This window comes from Rhinolophus hipposideros, assembly GCF_964194185.1.
Source record: "Rhinolophus hipposideros genome assembly, chromosome: 9".
NCBI lineage: Eukaryota > Metazoa > Chordata > Mammalia > Chiroptera > Rhinolophidae > Rhinolophus > Rhinolophus hipposideros.
In genome coordinates, this window is record NC_138055.1 from 61,752,707 (window position 1) to 61,777,674 (window position 24,968).

The 24,968-nt window shown below is 40.2% G+C and overlaps 1 protein-coding gene across 2 annotated transcripts; it reads right to left on the bottom strand.

Moving 5' to 3' along the window:
- Positions 1-538: 538 nt before the first annotated feature.
- KICS2 (KICSTOR subunit 2) lies at positions 539-22,670 on the bottom strand (the record flags this gene model as incomplete). 2 transcript variants are annotated; one of them, XM_081060592.1, is made up of 4 exons in its annotated part: positions 22,378-22,615; positions 16,569-16,854; positions 5,146-5,958; positions 539-611 (listed from the first exon to the last, which is right to left on the bottom strand). In XM_081060592.1, exons 1-4 carry the CDS (start codon positions 22,610-22,612, stop codon positions 539-541), a joined length of 1,407 nt encoding a protein of 468 aa, XP_080916718.1. In that variant the 5' UTR covers positions 22,613-22,615. The 2 variants fall into 2 exon arrangements, with proteins under 2 accessions (XP_080916718.1, XP_080916717.1); XM_081060591.1 differs by lacking the exon at positions 539-611 and having other exon boundaries at positions 2,464-5,958; positions 22,378-22,670.
- Positions 22,671-24,968: the final 2,298 nt, after the last annotated feature.

The following is a 24,968-nucleotide window of genomic DNA, read 5'->3' on the forward strand; positions in this document are numbered from 1 at the left end:
AGTCTGGGCTTAATCTAGAAGTTTGAGTCATTATAAATCTCAGATCAAGTGAGGCAGCAGATTTCCAAGTTTAACTAGATTCTGGAATTGCTCTGCAGTTTTTAAGACCAGCAAAAGCAGAATTCACTCCCTAGGGACAAAGTCAGACAAGGTCCCAATGACCATCTTCCTCTCTGAGGCCAGTGGCAAGTGCCATCCCACGTATTCCTGCTATTTCCACTGCATGGCTGAGTCCTCTTTCAGAATGCACCCCAACAGTCACCTCTCATGACCCTCCCTGAGGTAAACCACCATTCAGAACCGTATGCCCAGGTTCTGACATTAGGTACGTAGCTACAGAAAGGGGAGCTCATTTGCATCTTTCCATTTTCTAGCGTTGACATCTTATACCATATGGTTTTAAATTTAAAGTATCCCAGGAACAGACTTTGTTATCAAAACCAAATTGAAAAAATACACAGACAAGTCAAAATACTTGGCGTTCATGAAGCCTTATGGATTTACAGGCTATCAAGAGAAGCAGAATGGCACATCAAGTCTATTTCCTCTGGACAAGCAGCTTAGAATTACTCAGGCAAAAGGCCATGAAATAATTACATTGATAACAGGAAATGTAGAAAATGTAGGGGGTGGGGGATCGCTAAACTCTACTGACAGGGCTTTCTTGGAGAGTCCCATGGCACTTTTTTTCTTTCTCACGTAGGTGGAGAAAAATCATCTATTTTGTTAAACTTTTACTTGAAGAAAAAACAAAATCAGAAGTTAACGTAATGTTTTCATGCAGATGAAGTGCAGCAAATAGATTAAGAATGATCTTTTAGTAATAAAAAATTATAGTAAAAATACAACTGGAAATATTTTAGTTCTGAGTACGTAGCTTGTGCCAAATAACCTACTAAATACATGCAGCACTGCTTGGCTGTAGTTGGCTAAATGTCTCAGATGCTTACAAAGTAGCTGCACTTATTAGTGGTCACCCCATTAGTGCCAATGCTGAACTTTCCCTTCTATGTAGTCCTCTCTCAGTGCCTGAAAAAGACTAAGTAGTTGTAAACCATCAACATGAATACTTTCTAATGCTGCTTTCCAAAACTGGGTCAGAGACCACTGGGGTATGTCCTGGCTAGCTCCCTGAAGAATGGGAAAGGAGTGACTAAAAGTGAAATCGGTAGGAAGATATTAGAAACTAAGGAAAGGAAGGAGGGAGCGGAAGGAGGAAGGGAGAGAGGGAGGGGAAACATGGAGGAAAATAGTCAATAGTAATTAAGAGAGAAAATTAACCATGAGGAAGCAATAAGGGAAAGTTTAGGTTTCCCTAAATTTAAGTTTAGGGTTAATTTTAAGTTTAAAGTTTAATTAAAGTTTAAGTTAAAATTTTAAGTTTAGGGTTAAATCTAAGAGGCAGAAATCCTCATAAATATATCTACTTAAAAACAAAACAAAACAAAACAAACTCCCAGGTGTTTCTGGAAGATGCTAAAGAAACTAACTCGTTATTTTAAAAACTGGCATAAGAATCAAGCATTTATCCAGCAACTCCTATATGAACTGTCTTCAAGGTAACCAAATAGAGGTGGTTTCTCCATTTCACCATTTTGATCTAGGTAATGCCAGATATTAGCTGCCTAAAATACACACTATTACTATTACAAAACTAAATTAAACTAAATCTAACCAGACCTCTTGCTCTAACTCCAAATATGAAGGGGTGGGGGGAAGGGATAGAAACACATGTTAAATGATGGTTCGAAGATTCCATCAGCAAAATCCTGACTGTAAAAAAACTACAGGAGAAATAAACTAAACACTTCAATCAAAAGACAGACATTGCCAGATTGGAGAACACAGAATTTGTTATTGCTCTTTTAGTCAGTCTTCTCTCTTTAGTTCTTACTATAGACACTTTAAAAATAAAGATACAAATAGATGAAAAGTGAGAGGATAGAAAAAGACATATTATACAAACAGAAAGCGTAAGAAAGCTGGAATGATCACAAAACTATCAGGCAAAACTGGACTTCAAAGCAAGGAGTAGTAATGGAGATAAAGCAGGAAACTTCATAATGATAGTTCATGAATGCTTAATAGATGAGAAAGAAAAAATGGAAGTATATATCGACCTAATAAAAGAACTTCAAAATACAAAAAAACCTCCAAAAATAAAGGGAGAAATCCACAATCATAGTTGGAGATTTTAACACAGCTCTCTGTAATAGATAGAGCAACCAGATGAAAAATAAAAATCAGTTCGAATACAGAAGAACTGCAATGATGCTATCAACCCATCATAAAAATTTGAGAACAAAGAACCACAAAGATTCTAAATTTAAAAGAGTGGGTGGGTTCGTTAGGCATTTACCTCCCTCATCTTCTAAACTAGTTCTTCAAGTCCTGTGCAAACTTAGTAACTAAGCACAGGTTTGCCACAAACCTGAAGTGAAAGACGAGAACAGGCGAGGCATTGAGTTTAAGGAAAGAGTGGTCCATCTTTTATTCATACAGCTTTCAAACCCAAGGAAGTTTTCCAAGCTTTTTTACACACATATTCTTTGAAAAAGAGCCCACATTTCCTTATCCCCATTTTACAGGTAAGGATGTCAGGTTCATAGGCTGACTTGCCAAAGAAACAAAACTGCAATTTTGCTGCTAGATCAAAGGGTGGACATACTTTAAAGATCATCTGAGTGACTCTACTGGGAATGCAGTGAAGTACCAACCTCTTTTTTTTTTTTTAACTTTTATTTAAGTGTTTTTCCAGGACCCATCAGCTCCAAGTCAAGTAGTTGTTTCAATCTAGTTGTGGAGGGCGCAGCTCACAGTGGCCCATGTGGGGATCGAACCTGCAACCATGGTGTTACAAGCATCGCGCTCTAACCAACTGAACTTATCAGCCGCCTCCTATTTTCTTTCTTGAAAGTACATTTTCTCCAATATGTCCAAATGTACAAAGTGATTATGTAAAGGCTATTGGCTCCTCAGTAAAGAACTAGGCTTTATTTTCACACACTCCCTCAAAAGACATAGATACCAGGCTGGACCCAAGAGAGAACAGAGTGGTAAATGGTCACCCTGTGTCTAAACAGCATCCTGACATGAAACACTTCTTGATGGACTCATTGGCAACCTCAGTTAAGTGTTGACTGCACTCCCGGTTACCCATAAAAATTGATCAAGTTGTGGTTTAGAAACAAATTTCAAAATAAGCAGTCTGTGGAAAATACGCAGATTTACTCTTCCAATTAGCAAAACATAGACTTTACAGATCATTTCATTACTGAATTTAGAGGACAAATCTCAGAGTAAAATGATCTTGTGTCTTGGCCTGAACCAAATGTGTTCAAAAATAAATATACAATTCAAATATGTTCTAGGTGAGGAATGGTTATTTAAGTATTGTATGTGTGTTTTATTTACACTCTTCTCCATGTTACACTGAAGCATAGCATTAAGGCTAATGGTGGTTTATTTAGGGAAAAAAATACATGCATACAAAGGAATATTTTCCAGCTTCTTTGTAAAACACAAAAGGGAGGAAAAATGATTTGACGTTTTAGTTCCAATTGCTTTCAACTTTTTATGTAAGGTCAAAGTTGTACAATCTGTTCAGCTTTTTATAGAACCTGAGTGAATAAAATGGAGAGGGAAATCACTACTTTCTATTTAAAGCAAACTGACTTTTTACAAATCATATGACTTTTATTTTAAAAAAAAGAGAAAAAGAAAGAAAAGAAAACAATGTTCTCCCCAGAAATTAGGCCAGTGGGTTCTTCTGCCAAGTAGCCCAGACTGAGGTGGGCAGGCTCCTACTGGACTCGCAGGGACTTCTCTGGTCTCTGCCGATGCCACCGGTTTGTCTGCTGTGGTTGCCCAGTAAAACGGTGGCTCTGTGCAAACATGAGGATCAGAACTGACCGGATTATTCCACTGCATATAAGCGCTGTAGGAACAATCAAAAGGAACAACTCAATTACTCTTTGTGGCTTATTTTTATTCTGAATCAGTAAGCTAGAAGGGCAGGTCTGCACAGCCCATTATGCATTCTTCCTACTGAAGGAAAGTGGGAAGGCAGCATGTGTTAAGATGTATCACTACTTCTAAAAATATTTGGAGGAAATAGGCATGAATCCCAAGTTCAGATGCACTGAAGTACTCAGTTGATTACTCAACGATGAACATGTCTTTTGAATACACAATTGATTTTCAGCAAGTACAGGATTCCATTTTGATTTTATAAAAAGTAGGCTAAGTCGCATGAATGTCTAAAACTGGCTGAAAAAACCAAGACTGCATGTTTTTTCAGCCTAAAAAGCCATTGAGTAGGGCCAAACATGAAAACACATTTCAGCAGAAAGTTTTGATAAACAGAAAGCCAAGCAGATAATATGCTGAAAAGTAAAGAAATCCCACATAATGGCTTATGCTGAGTTTAAAACAGTGAAAAATCCAAACTTTATAGGGATAAAAACAAATGCAGTGAGGTGTGTAGATCACCCCAAAAGAACCCATGGCTATTAAAGTTGCCATAGGGTCTTCTGAACTGTTAAAACCTGATGTTATTCTACCATTCTGATTCACCTCCATTTTCAATAACTGATAGAAATTTCTCACCAAGACTCTAATTTTGGCATCAAACATAATTCATTTGTAGATGAGAAGCATAAAATAACTTCATGTTAATAGGCTTGTTTATGAGATAGAAAACATAACAGTCCATAATTCTAAAAAGGCCATTTACTATCTTATCCCAATTGCTCATCCAGGTAGGAGATACGAGAAAGGATGTGTAGAATTGCATTAGAACACAATGTATAGAATAATATAAAACATCTGGAAAGAAACATCAAAGGCCAATAAATATTCGGTCGACAAGAAACACAGGAGAATAAAACACTGAGAGTACTTGGCTGTGCCATGGAGAGACCCAGTAGCCGTGATCACGTCCTAGATTACTCTTTGGATACTTAATTCAATTGGCCTTAATTGCATATAAAGTGGACGACACAATTAGGGAAGATTTGTCTTTAATTTAGCTCTGAAAGAAGCACGGATGGATGGAAACTCGAATCACAGCCAACTGCAGATCATCAGAGAAATTAAGAACACAATTTCCCATCCTGAAAACCTTTCGCACAGATAACCTGCTACCCTTTGGATCCAGGTTTCAGACTTGCAAAAACTTTGGGGTTCTTAAGGGCAAGTGAGAGCTCATTGAGGAAGGAAATAAAGTGGGAGTCTCTTTCAGATTTCTTTGACTCAAAAATGACGACAATGGTAAAATGAGGTTCCGGGCGGGTTAGGAAGTAGGTGCTCTGAACTTTGTCGTCATAGAAGTGAACGACTTTCTCCAAGCTGTTCAAGTCGGAAGCGCGGTCCGTCATGATCATGATGACATTGGGCCAGTGCATGACAGGCCTGTCGCTGGGCAGAGACACCACAGCTGGATACTGGTCCACACCCTTGGGGGCCTCTCTGTAGGAATGGGGGTGGTGGTAGCCGTGACCCTGAAAGCTCTCAGACCCTCGGTTGTCAAAGATTAAGGACACGTTGGCTGCATCGTATTTCCTGATGAAGCTAGAAATCTTTCCAAAAAGGTCTGGGTTGGCTTTTGCCGTCAACGTTTTCATTTCTGAAGCAGTTGTTTGTCGGCTCAGTGCTTCATGGAAGTAAAAGCTAAATTTGGCAAGAAGCATGTTTTTGAGTTTCATCAGCCAAAGGTAAAGGTGTGGGGGCTGGACGGCCTTCTGAGACTGCCCCCCAAACAGGTGTTTCTTGGTCTCCCGCTGCTTTTCAAAGATCTGGCCCCATGTCTGCAGCTTGCTGTGAGCGTGGTGCAAGTTAACCAGAGATGGGAGGAACCTCCACTCTGAGACCTGAGCCTGGGCCTTCAGGAGATGGCTCAGGACATCGACTTCCAGCTGGAAACCGCTTTCCAAAGGACTGAGGATTGGGTGGTGAAATCTGAAGAGGGAAATGAATCGACATAAGTGGAAAGAGTACTCCATGTTTACATTTTCTACCCTCAAAAAAAAAGAAAAAATGTGGTCAGACAACTAATATTATGTTTGGGGCAGGGGAAGGAAAAATGGAAGGATTCCATGTTGATCTATTTAAAAAGTCATTCTGACATAACTTCACCCTTTCAGGATTATGTAAGCATCATCTTCTGCTGTGGAAATAGTCTGATGTTAAAAAAAAAAAAAAAAAAAAAAAAAAAAGAGTAGTGGCTACCTTCTTTTCAAATACAGAGAAATTAACTATAATTCTTATTTATTCTGGGAATTGTATGACTACCATTATCATCAAAACAAGGCATCCTCTTCTCAGGGTGTGGTCCTAAAGAAGTGGAGGGAAAGAAAAGGTCATTGAAACATCTCGAGTGTATACATAACACACTAAACTCCTTTTAACGTTCACGGTGACTCCCTAACGTTTTATTAAACCTGGTTTTCAGATAGAGTACAGACCATACACCTATACCTGAAACCAGTATATAGTCAATAAATGTTTATTAAAGGAATAGAACATTTACCAGAAAATCCTAGTTCCCAAATTCCCTTTATATTTAATTCCGGTTAAAAACAAATGGTAGCTAAATAAAAAATATTTAATACCTCAATCATTTTCCATTATCTTAGGATAGAATCCAAAATCCTTAAAAAGGCTTACACGGCCTTGCATAATCTGGCCCCTTCTTAGCTTGAGCCACTTTCCCATTCTTCTCACTTTCTCCAGACATTAAATAAATAATTGGAAATGCAATCGTATCACAAAGAAGGTTAAGATAGGAGTGTGATTTCATTTCTACTTGTTCTAGACAAAACGTTTAAAAAATTTTTTGAACATAATCTCTAGTTAGACATATACTTTTTATTGTGACTAAGTACACACACACACATATATAAATAAAACATTTTTAACTTCTTATTTACCCTTACTATGTACAATATACTAGATATTTAATATGTATTTTTAAAATTGGATTCTTGTGCATTAAATTAATTTTAGGACTCAGGAATTGTTACCTGCCATTTATTTGTAAAACATTCTACTTTACCCGGAATAGTAATATTGAGGGGGAAGGGGACAGGATGTGGGAGTATCCACCCTTCCAAACAGAAGGAAGAAAGGGCAAGTACAAAGGGCCTGAGGCCAGTGAAAGCATGACTCTTCCATCAATACTTCTATCTGATGCTTCAGGTCTCCTCTTCAGTCACTGCCTAAGAAATGTCTTCTCTGTCCACCCCCAGACTAGGTCAGGTCCCCCAGTTATACCCTCTAGTTTCTTAATACCTGTCTTCCTTTAGTAGCTTAATTATATAATTTATCAGGCAAACTGGGACATTTGGTCACCTTTGCTTTGAGCTCCTGAGGGGAAGTAAAACCTGCCTACTTCCTTCACTCGTTTGTCTCGACAACACACGGCACATAGTAGAAATTCAGTAAATGTGGTAACTGTGTTAAGATTTGAATCTCAGTTTCTGCCTCATTGATCCTGCCCGTTGTTTATGATCTAAATGAAGTTCAGTCACAATGGAACAGAGTGACTAAGGAGACTCCTGTCTGTATGAACCACTTAGAGCTTTCTTGCTCAGTCTTTTCTTCTGAGAAAAATGCCTAGGCCGTTTCAGTGTCTGCCTGGCCTGGCACTCTCTGCTTCTCAAGGAGCCTACATTGAGCCCTTACTCTCTTCCTAAGATCCAAAGCATCTGCAAAGGCTGTAGGAATCACCTTAGCAAGTGACCCCGTTTTAAAGGTGTGGGCGAGATCTGGCATTTACTGAGCAATGTTATGCCCAGGCAGCGCAGGCGATGATTTTACATGGCCTGAGCCCGTGTAATTTAATTGCTTTACTGTCAGTGAGACAGAGCTTCTCACACAGCTCTGTTTTGGCCCCAGGTGAAGGGCAAAAATACTGATCATCCATTAAACCAAGTTGTGCTCGCTTCGGCAGCACATATACTAAAATTGGCACAATTAAACCAAGTAGAAAAAAAATTATCCCAAGTCTACCCATAGTTTTCTAAAAATGCATTTAAACACTACTTGAGTTATGATTAAGAACGCCCATACTAGTCGGACGTTACAAGATAAAACTGATTATCGTGTGATGAATAGGCTATTCATGTAACAATAATACACTGGTTTTTTTTCTATGACTTGCCCTTTGCCCTCAACATCCTTCAAGACAGGGAAGTCAAACATGGGTGGAGCGTCTAGTCTAGCAATACACTTAAAGAATCACAAAGATAAAACAGATTTCAAATCCTCTAGCTCAGGTGCTTAACTGACTACTTTGCCCTCTTCAAACATTACATGCTTTGGAATGAACATTAAGAACATGTAACACACGCACACACACACACACACACACACTAGCATGTCTCAGAATCACTAAATTGTAAGAAATGTTCTTATTCCCTTAGCCAAAGGCTAAGGCCCCTTGACAATTAAGGAGCATTAAGTATCACAGATTCTTGGCTATCAGGAAAATTTACCATGGAAGAATAAACACAGTAGGACTGTTAAACAGAAAATGGTATGAGATTGGAGAAAATTCTCCAAACACAATCCTCTAAGTTACTTTTCTGCTTCCAGTTGGAAATGATCCTTTATATCCAACATTCTCCTTGAAGGAACATGAATTCCCCATAGAAACCTTCAGAAAGAATTCTGAACAAGCTCTTCCATAAGTATACCAAAAGTATTTAAATGCTCAACATTTATTAGGATGAATGTGAATGTTGAAGCTATTTTTCGAAAAGCTAAAAATGCATGTTAATGTTATTCTGCCACAACTCTGAGATTAGCATTACATGGTATCATTTCCCCATTTCCACTCTGTTGTGTGCCTCATACCTATTCACAACTCATACTATAGGGGATCTGCTCAATTGTTGTAATCCAAAAATATACACCTCAGCTATGGCAGCAAGCTTGAACAAGTCTGAATGCAGAATAAATTGACAACTATTTGCAGAGAACATCTGTTCTTTAAAAAGCCAGTGAGAGAGAACGTGAGAGCGCATGTGCGAACACACTCCCTCCTTTACAAATGTATATCGAGTTTCTCCAAAAGAAGTCTGCAGGTCCCATGCATGTGAGAAGTCAGAGCCCAATTAAAAATAAATCTGCAGCACAGCAACGTGAATGTACTAAATGCTACAGAGCTGTACACTTAAAAATGGTTAAACTGGTAAATTTTGTTATGTATATTTTACCACAGTAACCAAAATCTGTAATCTCTTATTTAAAAAAGTTAGTTTTTAGATACAAATATGTTGAAGATATAAGATGAATTAGCCAGAAGTGTGGCCTGCAGGACCTCCCATGTTAGAAGAAGGTGTTTATAAAGGATATACGTAGAAAGTAATGCATCTCTTATGAGGGGTACAAATAAAATAACAGTTCAGAAGGAGCAATTTCCTTTGGTTGAAAGATCATGCAGACCATAGAAGAGACAGGATTTGAATTGAGCCGTAAAGCTTCAAGAGCAGGTAGGATCAATTGAAAAAGAAAAAAGAGCAGGTAGGATTTAGCCATGCGATGACGAGGGCCTAAATTTCTGGCCCCAATTCGAAACCACCCCTGATTCTACAACCTTTGCCATGTGACTCTGTAGCTTCTCCCACCCCAGGAAGGGTATATTTTCCCATCTCTGGACTGTGGACTGGGCCATGTGACTTGCACTAGCCAAAGGGATGGTAACAAATCCGACGCAAGGAAAGGCTTAAAATGAGCTTGGCTGGGCTTGTTCTTCTGCACCTCGGCCGTGGCCACTGGGTAGCTGCTTCCCCTCTAACCATGGGCTCAGAATGAACATAAGTGGAGCAGACTAAGCCCAAAAGCTCACAGCAATAAGCCAAGACCAGTGAGACCAACTGTGTTAAGCAGAGCTACCCAACTAAGCTTAGCCTGGGTCAATCAACCCCCCAAAGACCTGCAAGCCCGTAAGTGTGAATTTTGGGGTGGTCTGTTACACAGAATGATTGCGGCAATTGCTAACTGATACATGATAGAACCATGTGACTTAGAAAACATAGGTACTAAACTTATGGACCTTGGGTGCAAAGAGCATTTTATGAATTTGACTCCAAAGGCAATGGAAGTAAAAACTAAAATAAACGAATGGGATTATATGAAACTGAAAAAAAAAAAAAAGAACCATGTGACTGAGTTCAGAACACGCTACTCCAAAATATGGTATGTGCCACTGAGTCAGCTGACTCCTGGAGACCCCATGAATGAATGACATCCACAATGCCCTCTACTCAGCAGCGCTGCTCAGCTCCTGTAGACTCAGGCCTGTGACTTCTTTCCTGGAGTCAATCCATCTCACATTTGGTCTCCCTCTTTTCCTGCTGCCTTCTCTTTTCCCTGCATTATTTCCTTTTCCAAAGAACCCTGCCTTCTCGTGATGTATCTGAAGTAGGACAGCTTCAGTTTTTTCATTTTTGCCTCCAGCGATGTTTCAGGCTTAATTTGCTCTAGGACACACTTGCTGGTCTTGCTCGTGGTAGAGCGCTCCTCCAACACCATATTTCAAATGAATCCATTTTTTTTTTCCTTTCAACCTTCTTCCCTGTCCATCTTTCACATCTGTGCATAGTCATTGGGAATAGGAAGGTGTGGGTGATCTTAGCTTTGGTCTCTAATTACATGTCTTTGCTCTGGATCTTTCTTAATTCTTCCACGGCTGCCCTTTCTCATCTCTGCTCTCTCTTGATTTCTTGGCTGCAATCTCCATTTGAATTGATGACAAACAGGCAAATCTTTTAACAATTTCGATACTGAATATTTTAAGCTGAAGGAATCTGAAATATGACATGTGCAGGAAGGACTTTCTGACCCTCCCCGGAAGCAGGTCAGAAAACCCTCAAGTGAAGGGGTCCTCCCCATACCCTGAGGGAAAGAGCATCCTTATCGCCAAAGACTAAGGGGGATGCAGAGAGGAATCTGAACCAACAGGCCGGCTGTTTCTCTGTTTACTACACTTAGCTCAGACCCTTTTTCATCCTGGTAGGTTTCTCCACAACTCTCCATTCTTCATCAAATCTAGCATGAAAACACAGGCTACGGCTTCTTTGGGTCTTCATTTGTTTATGAAGGCTTCCCTGTCACGTACAACTTATACGAAATACATTTCTTTGCTTTTCTCTTGTTAACATGTCTTTTGTTAAAGGGACCCCAGCTGAGAACTTAGAAGGGTAGAGGAGAAAGATATTTTTCCTCCTCTACAAATATGAGGACATTCTAAGCAAAATAAATAATACGAACCAAAGTAGGAAATGGGAAACACATTTAGATCATGGACTGTTTTCTGGCTTCTGCTTAAAAATCCTCAAAGATTTCTCTGAGGCTTCTTCCTTTTCACTAAGAGTTTGGCTGCAATTTCAGGCATTTGATGGGCCATAGATGAATTTGAAGAGGTAGGCTGGCGCAAGATCATAGAAAGCCTCAAGTCTGTACTGTTAAGATCTTGGCACATGTCAAGTGCCTAGAGTAGAATGAATCTCACAGAAACTGCCCTATTGTTGGTTTTGCTTATGAAATTTTCAGTGGGCAATAATTAACCCCATTGAACTATACACACAACTGTTTCATTTACAGTCTATCATCACAAATCTTTTTTTTTTGAAGAAAAAAAGGGCATAAAGCCTAAACAACAAATCATAGTTCTGCCTTTGGTGAGAATTCTGTCATCTGAAGCATTCAGATAAAAAAAAACTATGTTTCCCCAAATGCAAACAGAAATTTTACGTAACTTAAAAAAATAGTTATTTAAATTCTAGCTACAAAATTACGATTAAAGAATAAAAATCTCTGAATAGTATATTATTCCCATACCAGAGGGATTTTAAAAAGCTGTCTAGAAATGCATAAATAATTGCTGACTTCTTTAAAAGCATCATTTCTTAAAATTATATTGTTGACTTAGGAGAGTAAATACTAATTTGCATTAAATCTATGTTCCAGTTTTGTTTTAACTACTGAACAGAAAAGATTAGCCAGAGTTTTCTTTTATGCTCACTGTACCAAACAGGTAAATAAAATAAAAATGAAATTAAATAGTAATAATCATTCCCAGGAGAGACATACACGTGTATACATATAATCACACTCACACACACACACACATCTGTAACGTTTAACACACAGTATATCCTAGTGTTGGCATCATTCTCTTATCTAATTTTTGTCACACAGATTATGTACCAGTATCACAGGGAATTTTCAAAACATACCAATTTCTGGACCCCCAATCCAGAATCATTACATTTTACCTTCTTGGGGGAAAAAGAGGAGGGGCCCAGGTCTGGGTATTTTCTTAAGCTTGCGAGCTGGTTCAGCAAACTGCTTTCACATTAGCGTTTCCCATGAAATCTCTTCTCCTTGAGAATCAAACTGTATTTTAGTTTTGGGTTTTCAAAAACTTATTTATTAAAAAAAATGTATATATATATATATATATATATATATATATATATATATATATATATAATTCAGGTTTGAGGAATCATATTTATAAACAGAAAATTTGTACACGTGTAAAATTTGTTTAAAAAAGAAAACGTGTGTATTCATATGCACAGACGATCTCTCGGCAATGACAGGAAGAACTTGCTCACATTCATTGCTTCTTAGGAAGGGAATTAAGTAGCTAAAGGGCAGGGGCAGCAGATGGACTTTTTGCTATACATTCTTTCGCACTTTATAAATTTTGAGCCATGTTAATGTATTACCTGTGAAATATAAACATTAAGAATATATCATAAGAACAAAAATACATGACCATAAAAAATAACAACTAAGGAGGGCCTTTTGAGGACAACCTGAATATGGACTACATATATATTAGATGATGATAGAAAACTGGTGTTCAATTTCCTGTGTGAAAACTATGTTACAGTTTTGTGTGGTTCTTAGAAGATACAACTGGGGTATTTAGGAGTAAGGTTTCATGACTTCCAAACAACTCAGGGAAATGAAATTATATACAGAGAGAGATAAAGCAAGCGTGGCCAAATTTCAATAATAGTGAATCTAGGTAAAGGATATGTATATTCACTGCACAGTTCTTTTTAGTAACAGTTTTACTGGTATTTAATTTACACACATAACATACACCTTTTTAAAGTATAAAACTAAATGATTTTAATGTATTCAGAGTTGTGTAACCATCAGCACTACCTAATTTTAGAACAGTTTCACGACCCCCCAAAAGCAACCTTATATGCATTAGTCAATCTCCATCCTCCCTCCCCACCCCCGCAACCCCTGGCAGCCATTTTCTGTGTCTATGAATTTGTAATCTACTTTCTGTACCTATGACTTAGCTATTCTGGACATTTCATATAAATAGAATGATACAATATGTGACCTTACTGGCTTCTTTCATGTAGCATAATTTTACAGGATTCATCCATATTGTAGCATTCATCAGTACTTCATTCCTTTTAATTGCTGAATGATGTCCCATAGTATGAGTATACCACATAAATTTATCCATTCATCCATTAGTTGATGGACCTTTGGGTTGTTTCTACCTTTGCACTATTATCAGTAACGCTGCTGTGAACATTCATGTGAAAATTTTTATGTGTGGGTGTATGTTTTCATTTTGTATTTTCGTTGGGCATATACCTAGGAGTGAATTACTAGTCATATTGTAACTCTATGTTCATTATACTATTCTTGCAACTTTTCTGTAGGATTAAAAATTTCAAAATGAAAAATTAAGGAAAAACTTAACAAAAGAAGAATAAGAACATAATAATCCATTAACCAATCTATCTTGTGCTCGGAGTGAATATGCACATTACATGATTTTACGCAGTACACAACTCTTCTTCCTAGCAGGGGAACGTAGTAAGTGCTTATGTTTTCTATCTTACTATGACAGAAGACTATTGCTCCACAGTCTTATTATGTCTTATTATTTATTTAATAAATAAGAATCGAACTTATTGTTGACTTGCAAAATGATCAACAGAGATAATTTATCTGGAATGGATAAAAAGTATCTCACTATTTAATACAAGCAATGGTGCATATAGAATGTGGGCTCTGGAGTCATGGAGAGACGGGTTCAAAGATAAGTTGCATGACCCTGGAGTCATGGAGAGACGGGTTCAAAGACAAGTTGCACGACCCTGAGCATGCTTAACTTCTGGGAGACTCCATAAAGGGAGCGCTCACAACACCTGTAACTCAAATCAGATACCACGTCAGAGGGTCTTGCACAGTGCCTGGCACACAGCAGTTGCTCAGTATGTGCTAGTTTCCTTCAAAACAGCTATATTAAATACTACCCCACTTTTCCTACACGTTGAAAAATTCATTGATGCTTTATTTATTTATTTGTTTGTTTGTTTGTTTGTTTATGTAGGAGAAATATACTACTACTCAACCTCTACTGTAAGGTTGGCAGCCCTGAGAACTCCTTTTTAATGTAGCATGCTATGGATGTATTCCTGCTCCCAAAGGAATGAGGAGCAGTTGGATTTCCACATGCAACACTGATGTTTTATTAAAGAAACATGACTCTGTTAGTTTTGAAACCAAAAAACAAGATAAGTCTACTTCATACAGATGGCCTCCAATTGTTTTCTGTTGCTGCCTTTTCACCTGAGCTCTAGATCCCCATTTCCAACTGCCTGCTGAATCTCTACTTGAAAATCTGTTAGCAACTCAAGCTAAACTTGCTCCAAGTCTTGCTCACTACCTTCTTTCTAGTATATGTGCTCCTGAAGTGAGCACTCACTACCTTCTTTCTAAGCCAGCCCCTCTTCACTTCTCAATCTTGTAAATAATATCATTAGTGTTGTGCAAAACCTCCGAATCATCTTTGACAGAAACTTCTCATTATTCCCACCATCCTATTACCAAGACTTGTACACTTTTCTTGTCCCCATCTCTTTTCCCACTGTCGTGCAACCACGAGGCCCTACCACATCAGTCAGACTACCGTAGCAGTCTGCTCAATTTACCTTTCCTCCTCTCAGCACTGCCTCCACCATCCCATTCCACACACCGGTGCCACAGATGTCAGTCTCAGAAAAAGATGAGAACAGACACTGCCCTCTTCAAAAGCCTTTCATGGTTCCCTACTGTTTACCAAATATTCATTGATTTGTTTACCAAACACCTATTGAGAACCTACTATGTGCTAGGATCTGTTCAAGGTGCTGGAGACATAGAAGCTGTAAATTGAAGCTCACATTCTAATTGTGAGTAAAGAAAAAACACCCTAAGCAAACAACAGTAATTTCAGATGGCAATAAGGAACGTGAAGGAAATAAATCAGGGAATAGGATAGGGACTAAGGGAGTGATAGTTTGGGTAGGATAAGGAGAGAAGGCTTCTCTGACATTTGATCCAAGACTTAAAAGATGAGTAAACAGCAAAGACAAGAGCGTTTCAGGAAGAGTAACAGCAGCTACCACAACGCAGAGGCCTTTCAGTAGTCTGCAATCACCTTCTCGACTCAAAGCATCTGCTCCCTTCTTTCCTACCTTTGCTTTCAAAACCTTACCTGCCCTTAAAAGTCACCTCAGATTCTATGTCCTCCATGAAATCTCTCTTACTACTCTTCTCACTTGGCCCTCTTTGCCCAGTCCATTAATCAGATGAGAATTATCCTTCACTTAGGAATATAACCAAACATATCTAGTACCTTTTTCTCTTTTAAGCAAACACATATAAACTCATACATCCAAAGGAGACGTATCCTTCAAAGTAACCATTTTTCATTCAGTCCATCACTAAATTATTGAGCACCTACTATGTGTAAGGCAGTACGCCAGGCTCCAGGGACCCCAAAATAAAACTGGGTCACACACATCAATGATGTTCACAACACTTCATAAATTCTTTTGGTGTTGCTTTTTGGGTCCGGCAGTGAGCAATACATTATAACTAGTCTCATTTCTTTATAAGTAGCAACTTCCCTCAAATAAGTTTTCCAGTGGATCCACATTTTTTAAAAAAAATTAAACGGGCTACAAATAACTTTTTGACTATCACAAAAAGCCTTAAGTATGCCCTCCTCAGAAGCACAGATGCCTGCCTCCATCATGAGGAAGTTTAAGACAAAACCAAGACGAGGCCACAGGCACCGAAAGCAATTATACATGAGTTTCCAACACATGTTCGTTACGGCTACATGTGAGGAGTAAGAGGATAACTCACCAGGGTGATTACTTTGAAAGGGTCGTTTATTTGAATAGTGGCTTTTTAACAAGTCACATTATTTCATATATAATTCTCCTGTTGTGTGAACTCTTTCATAAGATCAAAATCAGTTACAATACCATTTTTTAAGGATTATTTCATATTGGTCTTTCGCTACTGCTTAGAGAAGTACCCATCAGCATGGTGTTAACGAAGCCCAAAGGAGGTGCCGAATGTACACCTGTTGGTTCAGTAATGTGTACCAAAAGTAACAAGCTCTTCTTCGTTACTTCATCGGCGGCTTTCCTAAGAGCATGGGGAAACGCCGAGGGTCCGTGTGGGATCCACAGGGTAGGCTGCCACACTCCCTCCCTCCCTCCCGCCTCACCTCCACTGACCTGGAGCTGTACCTCCTGAGGATGGTGTCCAGAAGGCCAACGAGCTCTTCGGCATTGATGAACTTCTGTGTGCTGAGGGTGTACATCTTCTCGTAGAAGTCTGCGATCTCCATGCGAGCCTGAACGAAGAAGCAGAGCTGCTCTGACAGGTGGGAAAGGAGTTCTTCCACATGGGGGGCGGTGCCCCCCAGGGCCCCACGGCCAGTCACCACCTTCTTCAGCTCGTTATGCAGGGAAGTATAGATGGTGCGGACAGAGTCCTTCCTGCTGAAGAAAGACTGGCCCCCTGGTGGGCGAACAACATAAGCACATGGCAGGTAAGGAAGAGAAACCAGAAGTGCAAAACACCTCCCAGCATCCAAAAGGAGACTCTGAACCTACAGAACTCACTGGGTTTTCATCTACCGGATTCTCTGACTCCTATGATTGGGATTGAAGTATTTTGTGGTTGATAATTCCACTGGGGAATAAGTTAAACACATGGCTGGGGCCACTCATTAGTTTAGCAATGGACCTGTGTTTGATTTCCTTAATCATGCAGCCGTTCTCCCCCACCCCTCAGATTTATTTCACAGAATAAATAAGCTAGATCCAAAAAGCCCTCCTTCTACAAAAATATATTTAAAATAAATGATAACACCCAATTATGAAACACTGTTGTTATTCCTGGTAAATCAAAACATTTTATTTTTGCTTTAGAGTTGCATTTGCCTTCGAATGTTATCTTTTAATCTTATCTTTTAAACCACAAAATGGAAAACACACACATATATTGACCTTACACAAGAAGGCAGACTCCTGGGATCCCAGGGGATAAAGGAAATCTTAGTACTCTTGACAAGGTTGACACTATAGGTTATAATATAGTAAGCAGGATATTGTGAATTATTAAGAGCAACAAGCAATTATAAATAACTGCTGCTGTAACTCAGGGGTTCCAAAGGAAATCAACAAAAAATAAGACCAAATACATCCTTTCGAATCAAACGGCATAGGTATCATTTCCTGATTTCTGGATTAATATATGATCAACTGTATTTCTAACAATTATAGAGCCAGCTTCATAGAGGTTTTCATAAGCATCCGGCAAAGGGTCAGAGGCAAGACATTAGGCGAATGAACAGAAACTGAGAAGGTTTAAAACCCTAATTCTTAGGAATATACAAAAATCTCAGAGATGAGTGACAGTTTAAATTTTCTATTGATATATACAGAATGCTTTAATGAATTAAAGAATTTATGACTATTCTAAACATATCAATTAAGAGTGAAAATTATTTATCAAGGTATTTGTAAAATATCCTCTTACAGAATGAAACATTCCATAACATCGTTTTTAATTCATTTCCCAATTTATGTTTCAAGAAATGAATCTTATACCCCTTACAACTACGGACCACCTTGTCCCAGTTTACCCATCACTTTCCAGGTGTTAACCACTGAAAGTTACGCTTCTTCAGAAACCCTCCTTTAGTCCCATGTCCTGGGAACCCCCTCAGCCCTGGGCAAACCTAGAAGGTTGGTCACCCTAGTTACTACTGATTCCACAAACTACTAAGACTTAGAAAACAGTTTTCTCCAATATACTTGTCATGCAGGGGACCCTGCTCACTGTGCCATTTGTCATGCAGGGTGTCACGCGGGGTCTCAGCTCCCGCTCCCCACATTAAGAACTCAGGACATGGTGAGACCAAACAGGAACACCCATGGAGGCATAGATGGGGGAGTCACACCACTATATTCTCAATGGCGGCATCCGCCTCTGCAATCCGCTCTTGCTAGCTCAGCCACCACCTTCTTGCTAGCCCCCATTTTCGCTGCTAGCGTAGCCATGGCAGTTATATTAGTGGCTAATGGCTCACTGGTTACAGCTGACGGCCAACTAACCACAGCTCAGCTATAGGCCGAGCTGATGGCTACAGGTCCTACAGGCCATTTACTATCTGAGTAAGCACCTTTCCACGTGAGGCCGAGAGCTTGGAAACTGCACTCCTGGCTCTGTCCTCACAATACTGCTTAAACAGACTGACTGGCATGACATCCTTTTCCCTCCTAATTGCAGCAAGATCCACATTACAGGTGGATTGACTCTGACCCCAGCACCCTGTACAGGACTGCACCCTGGAGGGTCTGTGTTCCTCCGTGCCCATTTTGCAGATTTTGCAAGGTGACATGGAATAAATAGACCCCTATGCCCAGGTCTAGGACAAAAATCTCTCAGGTTAGGAAGGTAGTAAGAGTACCATGTAAAACCTAAAAGCTCTGAAAGTCTGACAGACTTGGTTCCAAATCCCAGCTTCCAGATTTACAAGCTGTGTGATGTGCAAATGACTTAGCCACTTTGAACCTTAGTTGTTGTTTTTAACACAACTAAGTAATGATAAGAGAGCTCCTAAGCAGACAAAATGAAGTAACATTTGGTAGGTAACGTATCTGGAGCAAAGCAAAGCACATACTCAATAACACTACTCTCTCTTCCATTTATAACTGATAGAAGAAAAGGCTTGCTCAGTACTACATACTTGAGCTTCTGAACTCTAGGGTAAATTGGGAGCTTCAAGTATCGTAAAAAGAATAGCTGGGGAGGGAAGAGGCAGCAGGTAGCCAGTTAGCTCAGTTGGTTAGAGCAGTTGGTTAGAGCTCGATGCTCGTAGCACCAGGGTTGCCGGTTCGATCCCCACATGGGCCACTATGAGCTGCTCCTTCTACAACTAGATTGAAACAACTACTTGACTTGGAGCTGATGGGTCCTGGAAAAACACACTTAAAATAAATAGAAGCTTTAAAAAAAAAAAACAATAGCTACCTATTTGACAGAGCTAGCTGACCTCAATGGTGTACTTACTTCCACTGTTAAACAGGTGGCCTTGAAGAAAATTCTAACTGGGTGAGAAAGGGATACCTTCCTTTATCAGATTACCCTTATCTGGGGAATGGGAACGCCATATAAATACAAAGAATACTTTTAAAAGCTTATCAAGAAACATCACTCACTACTATGTGAAACCAATACAGTGACACTCTAAGGAAGGGAGAGACCACCAATGCATTTCTTTACAGGGGTCTCTTTTCTCAAAGATCTCTGGAGTACAGTCCTATTTGTTGACCACCCTGGTTAGGTAGATCCAGTGGGGATTGGCCTTCCTTCGCATTGGGAAATGAAATCAGAGACACCAGAATTTCTCTTTTCAATTTTTTGAATTAACAAAATATGATTATTTTGAATTATTACCAGAAGGCTCTAGTTATGAGTGCTTATTTGTCAAGATTTCAAGTCTGTCTCACAACATGAAATTTCAAGTACTAAGTATATTAAAGGAGCATGCAAAACATCTAATTGGGTCCTTGAGTCTACAACTTCTTGCTAATGATCATTTTAAAACATCAGGTCCCAAGTCATTTTCTACCATGCTAAATTCCAGCAACCAGAGGTTGAGGAAACTCTCCAGTAATGAAACAAAGGGAAGAAAAGTATGACTCTAAAATCCTGCACAGGCACTGAGTCATTGATCCTTCCCCAAACAGTACATTCTCCCCTTAAAGGAAAGAGAAGGTGCCAAGAGAAGGGCTCCACCCGAAGTTTTTCATCAGTGAGCCAAGACGGGAATAGAGGCTCCCTGTCAGATGTGTCCTCTGTCTAAAGGACATCTGTGATCAGGATTCACTGATAAGGTCTCCAACAAACATGTCACAAGAATGAGGTCAAAAAGACTCCCTTTTCTGAACCATGTCCTAAAAGTTTAAAAATATACATAAACTTTTTGTATTGCTTTAAAAAAAAAACATATAAATGTTCTAATTAGCAAAGTAGGTGACGAACATGGGAATGTTTTAAATGGCAACACAAAAGATTTTCTCCAAGTTTTAAGAAAATGGAGTAATCATGAAATCATATTGTAAGCATGTTGATATCACAAACGTTCTAGTTCAAAAAATCTCTAAGATAGTCACAAATTTAAAATTAAAAATCTTGAACCCACATTTACTATACATGTGAAGAAGTTAAGAGGCATTAAATTTAAACATGCTCTTTTCAAAACATTTACTCAGAAGTGACGGGTCACCTGAGAGCCTGAACAGAGCCTGGGCAGGTTGCACAGTGTAAAATGCTCCATGGGTCAATTTCAAGGCACAGACCTCAGGCTGAACCAGGAGAGGTCAAGGCGGAACCAATTACTTTACATAAGGCCCACTTCACAAACCCAAGTCAGAGATAATGATGGTCCTACACATGTTCGTACACACAGGGCAGCCAGTTCTGTTTACCTAAAACCAGGCACATCCAACTTAGAGATTTTTTTTTTTTAACTGAGGTCTATAAATAGGCTTTAGGAAATTCAATTGAATCCTCTCAGATTATATGCAAAACTGTATCACACATATTTTCCTGGGGGTTAAGTCCACAGGTTTACTCAAATTCTCATAAATATGCTAAAAAAATTAAGAATCATGGCACTCGGGTCAATCATCACTCTTCATGAAGTGGGAGAATCTAAAAACAACTAAAACTATCAGAAAATTACCCACCTTCAATTTTATAGTCAGAATCCTCCCCATTTTCATATACATGTAAGTTATAATGTATATACAAATGTTTTATAAGTCATATGGATACAAACACAATCTGACAGTTCAAAGGCAGGGATTCTGGTTTGGGCTCTGTCACCTACTCACACACTGCACATACACAATGTGCCAATCTGTAGAAAGGGGAATAGTAACACTTAACAGCAATTGCAAATTTGTGAGAAGTGCCACTGTAAAAAGGGGAGGTAAAATACACCGTGAAACTGTCGGACCAGTTTTTGCCAATAAGTTAACAACTTATTTGAAAAGCTGAAACAGAAGATCTCAGAAAGCCTTGCCCCTTGAGTGTTTACTGAAAGCAAGATGTACATACACGGTTCCCTCCAGGCAACCTGGGGGTGGGGGTGGGGAATCAAAATGGAATCTACACTCAACTTTACATTTCTACTCTGCATTGTACATATGTGCCGTTCATTCATACCAGATCCTGTGCCTCTAATAATTAAAGTATCTAAAATAGGCCAAAGTACCAAAACAACTCTAAAAGCTCTGGGATTCATATTTATTATTGGTATTTATAAGTAGTTATACCTTGTATACATAGCCCCTGGCCTTCAGATATATTATTTCCTTCCGATCTTCCTATGCTAATTATTTCTACTAGTGAAAATCAGTTTAATCTGCTCTTGCATCTTATTTTCAGAGGCAAGATTTATCATGGGATGGTATTTTACCCCTAAATCCCCTCTTGCTAGTGTTAGGCATATTTCTTGCCTTCCCTGTCCAGTATTCATTTATTTCTTCATTCATTCAATATTTATTGAGAGCTTACGAAGAGGGGGTAGAACTGCATCTGTAATTCTCTGGGGTTAACCTTAAGAAGCCAGACAATAGTGTTCATTAACTCTTAACTAGGTTGCATTGCCAAGTTTTCCTCCTCTGGCCGCTGTGTCACTGGTTAGAAGAGCGAAGACATAAAGTTTGCTTTACTTCTCATTTAATGGCACTAATCCATGCACTGGGCAAAAATGGATATATTCATGTTTGGGGAACAGCCCTGCAAAGAGCATCCACCCCATCCGCCAATCTATGCAGCCGAGGCCGGTGGGCGGGGTTTGTGGAAGCCGAGGGGAGGAAGGGAACGGTGGGAGGAGACCTGGGAGTGCCGAGTTCAGCCTGTAGCTAGGAGTGACAGAAACAAGGAACCCAAGCCACTGCCGACCCGGGAATATACCCACTTTCCTTCCTCCTCAAGGGGTAATGGGGGGCGGGGCGGAGGTACCTAGTTTTTGCCCCAGGTAGGTGAGGCTGTGATAGACCTTCTCGGCCGCGGCCAGGTGGGCCAAGGCCGCCAGCAGCGACAGCCAGCTGCCCCCCGCGCTCTTGTTGGCCTCTCGTTCCTTCTCCACATTGTCCTTGGCCTTGTCGTAAGAGAAGATACCCAGGTGAGAAAAGAACGTCTCCAGCACCGCCTGTTCCACCGGGACCGGGGCGGCCAGCGGGATCGACTCCCCCATGCGAGCTGCACTCCAGCTCCACCCACGTGGCTCTCCTCTCCCTCGCACTTCCGGGTTCTCAGGGAACGTGCGGACACGCGTGCGTGCGTGCGCGCGACCGCCTCAAGCGGGCTCGTGAGCGCGCTGCCGCCTGGACCGCGCTTGGGCCTCAGCGAGGACGCGAGTCCGGGCCAAGGAAAGCGGGAAGTGGCAGCTCCCGAGCAGCTTCGGCGCTTCGGTTCCCGTAGCTCAGACTATTCGGACCCCCAGGGCAGAACGCGGGGCGGCCAACTCGCTGCTCTGTGGAGCTGACCGCGTTCTGAGGTGAGCGCGGAGGCCCCTCCCTGTGGGATGCGTCAGTGCTGATGACGTCACGTGTGCATGACGTCAGCCATGTTTGCCCTAACTTGTGGTCTGGGCTCGCCTTGGATCTGAGGGGCGGGGCGAGGTGGTGAGACTCCAGGCTGCAACTGTTCTCGCGCGCTCAACAAGGAGTCAGTCCTCACAGCTTTTAAACCAACTCGTGTCGGTGCTGGGTAGATGACCAGCCTGATTTAGCTAAAGACTTTGTCGTATCAGCCCCATGTATAATTTTCTCCCAGTCACTTGCTAGGTGAATTCCCACCTTTTTAGGCATCTCAGGTTCGTGCTAACGAAACCGCTGCCAGCAGAGCTTCTCTTCAGCTTGTCCATATTAGCCAAACTATATTAGGCTTCCTTAGAAAGATCCCGGAATGAGGGATAAATTAACTTCTGTTAAAGGCTCTGAATTGATGCGCTTTGTCATTTAGATTAATTACGCATTTCTTTGACGTTTAATAAACCCCATAAACCCAGCTCCTAGGTACTATTCTGGAACACTGCCCACTACTTGCTAAGTTGTTTTTTTCCTTTCTCCTCCCTTGTACGTGCTTATTTTATTTATGCTACCTAATCGCACTGTATTTAATCACATACATATATATATATTAATTCATTGGGGTGACAATTGTTAGTAAAGTTACATAGATTTCAGGTGTGCAATTCTGTATTACATCATTCATAAATCTAATTGTGTGCTCACCACCCAGAGTCAGTTCTCCTTCCATCACCATATATTTGATCCCCCTTACCCTCATCTACAACCCTCCAACACCCTTACCCCCTGGTAACCACTAAACTATTGTCTGTGTCTATGAGTTTTTGTTTCTCATTTGTTTGTCTTGCTTTTTTGTTGTTTTTGGTTTATATACCACATATCAGTGATAATCACATATATATTTTTTAAATGAAATTTGTTGGGGTAACATTGGTTAATAAGAAGTTTCAGGTGTACGATTTTATACTACTACATTATATGTATATTGCCTTGTATGCTCATCACCCAGGGTCTAGTCTCCTGTTACCATGCATTTGACCCCCTTTACCCTTTTCATCCTTCCCCCAACCCCTTTCCCCTCTGGTAACCACCATACTGTTGTCTGTGTCTGAGTTTGTTTTATTTGTTAATTTGTTGCTTTCTGTTTTCTATCTCCCATATGAGTAAAATCATATGGTTCTTGTCCTTTTCTGTTTGACTTCTTTCACCGTAGCGTAGCGTGATACTCTTAGGATCCATCCATGTTGTTGCAAATGGCAATATTTTATCATTTTTTTATGGCCGAATAGTATTCCATTACATATATATGTGTATATGTATATCACACCTTCTTTATCCAATCGTCAATCGCAGAACACTTAGGTGGCTTCCAGGTCTTGGCTATTGTAATCATATATTTTTACAAGTCTCTTTCCCCTACTAAGTGATGAACTCCCTAAGGAAGAACCTTGAGTTCACTCAGCGCTATAATCTTTTCAGAATGAATGGCACAGTTATGTTTGTTGAACAAGTGAGGGAATTTTCTGTTTTCATTTTTTTGTCACTATGGGGACAGAGTCCCAGAGAGCAGTGTCCAGGCTCTCAGCCTCACGTGGAAAGGTGAGGCTCACCTCACGCTGGCTCGGGTTGTAAATGGCCATCAACTGTGATCGGATGGCCATCAGCTGTGTCTAGTTGGCCGTCAGCTGTAACCAATGAGCCATTGGCCACTAATATAACTGCCGTGGCTACACTAGCAGCGGATGGTGGCTGGCAAGCGCAGATTGCAGTTAGTATGGCGGATTGCAGTTAGCAAGGGGTTGGTTGGGTGGCAGAGAAGCAGATGGCAGGTTGAAAATCGTGTGGCTCCTGTTTCCTATGTCTCCAACCCAGCCGCCAGCGAGAATATAGTGGTATGACTCCCCTATCTATGGCTCAGTTGTAGTTCCTTTTTTGGCCTCACCATATCCTGCGTTCTTATGTGGGGAGCAGGACCAGAGACCCCGCATGACACCCCGCATGACAGTCACCCTAGAACTA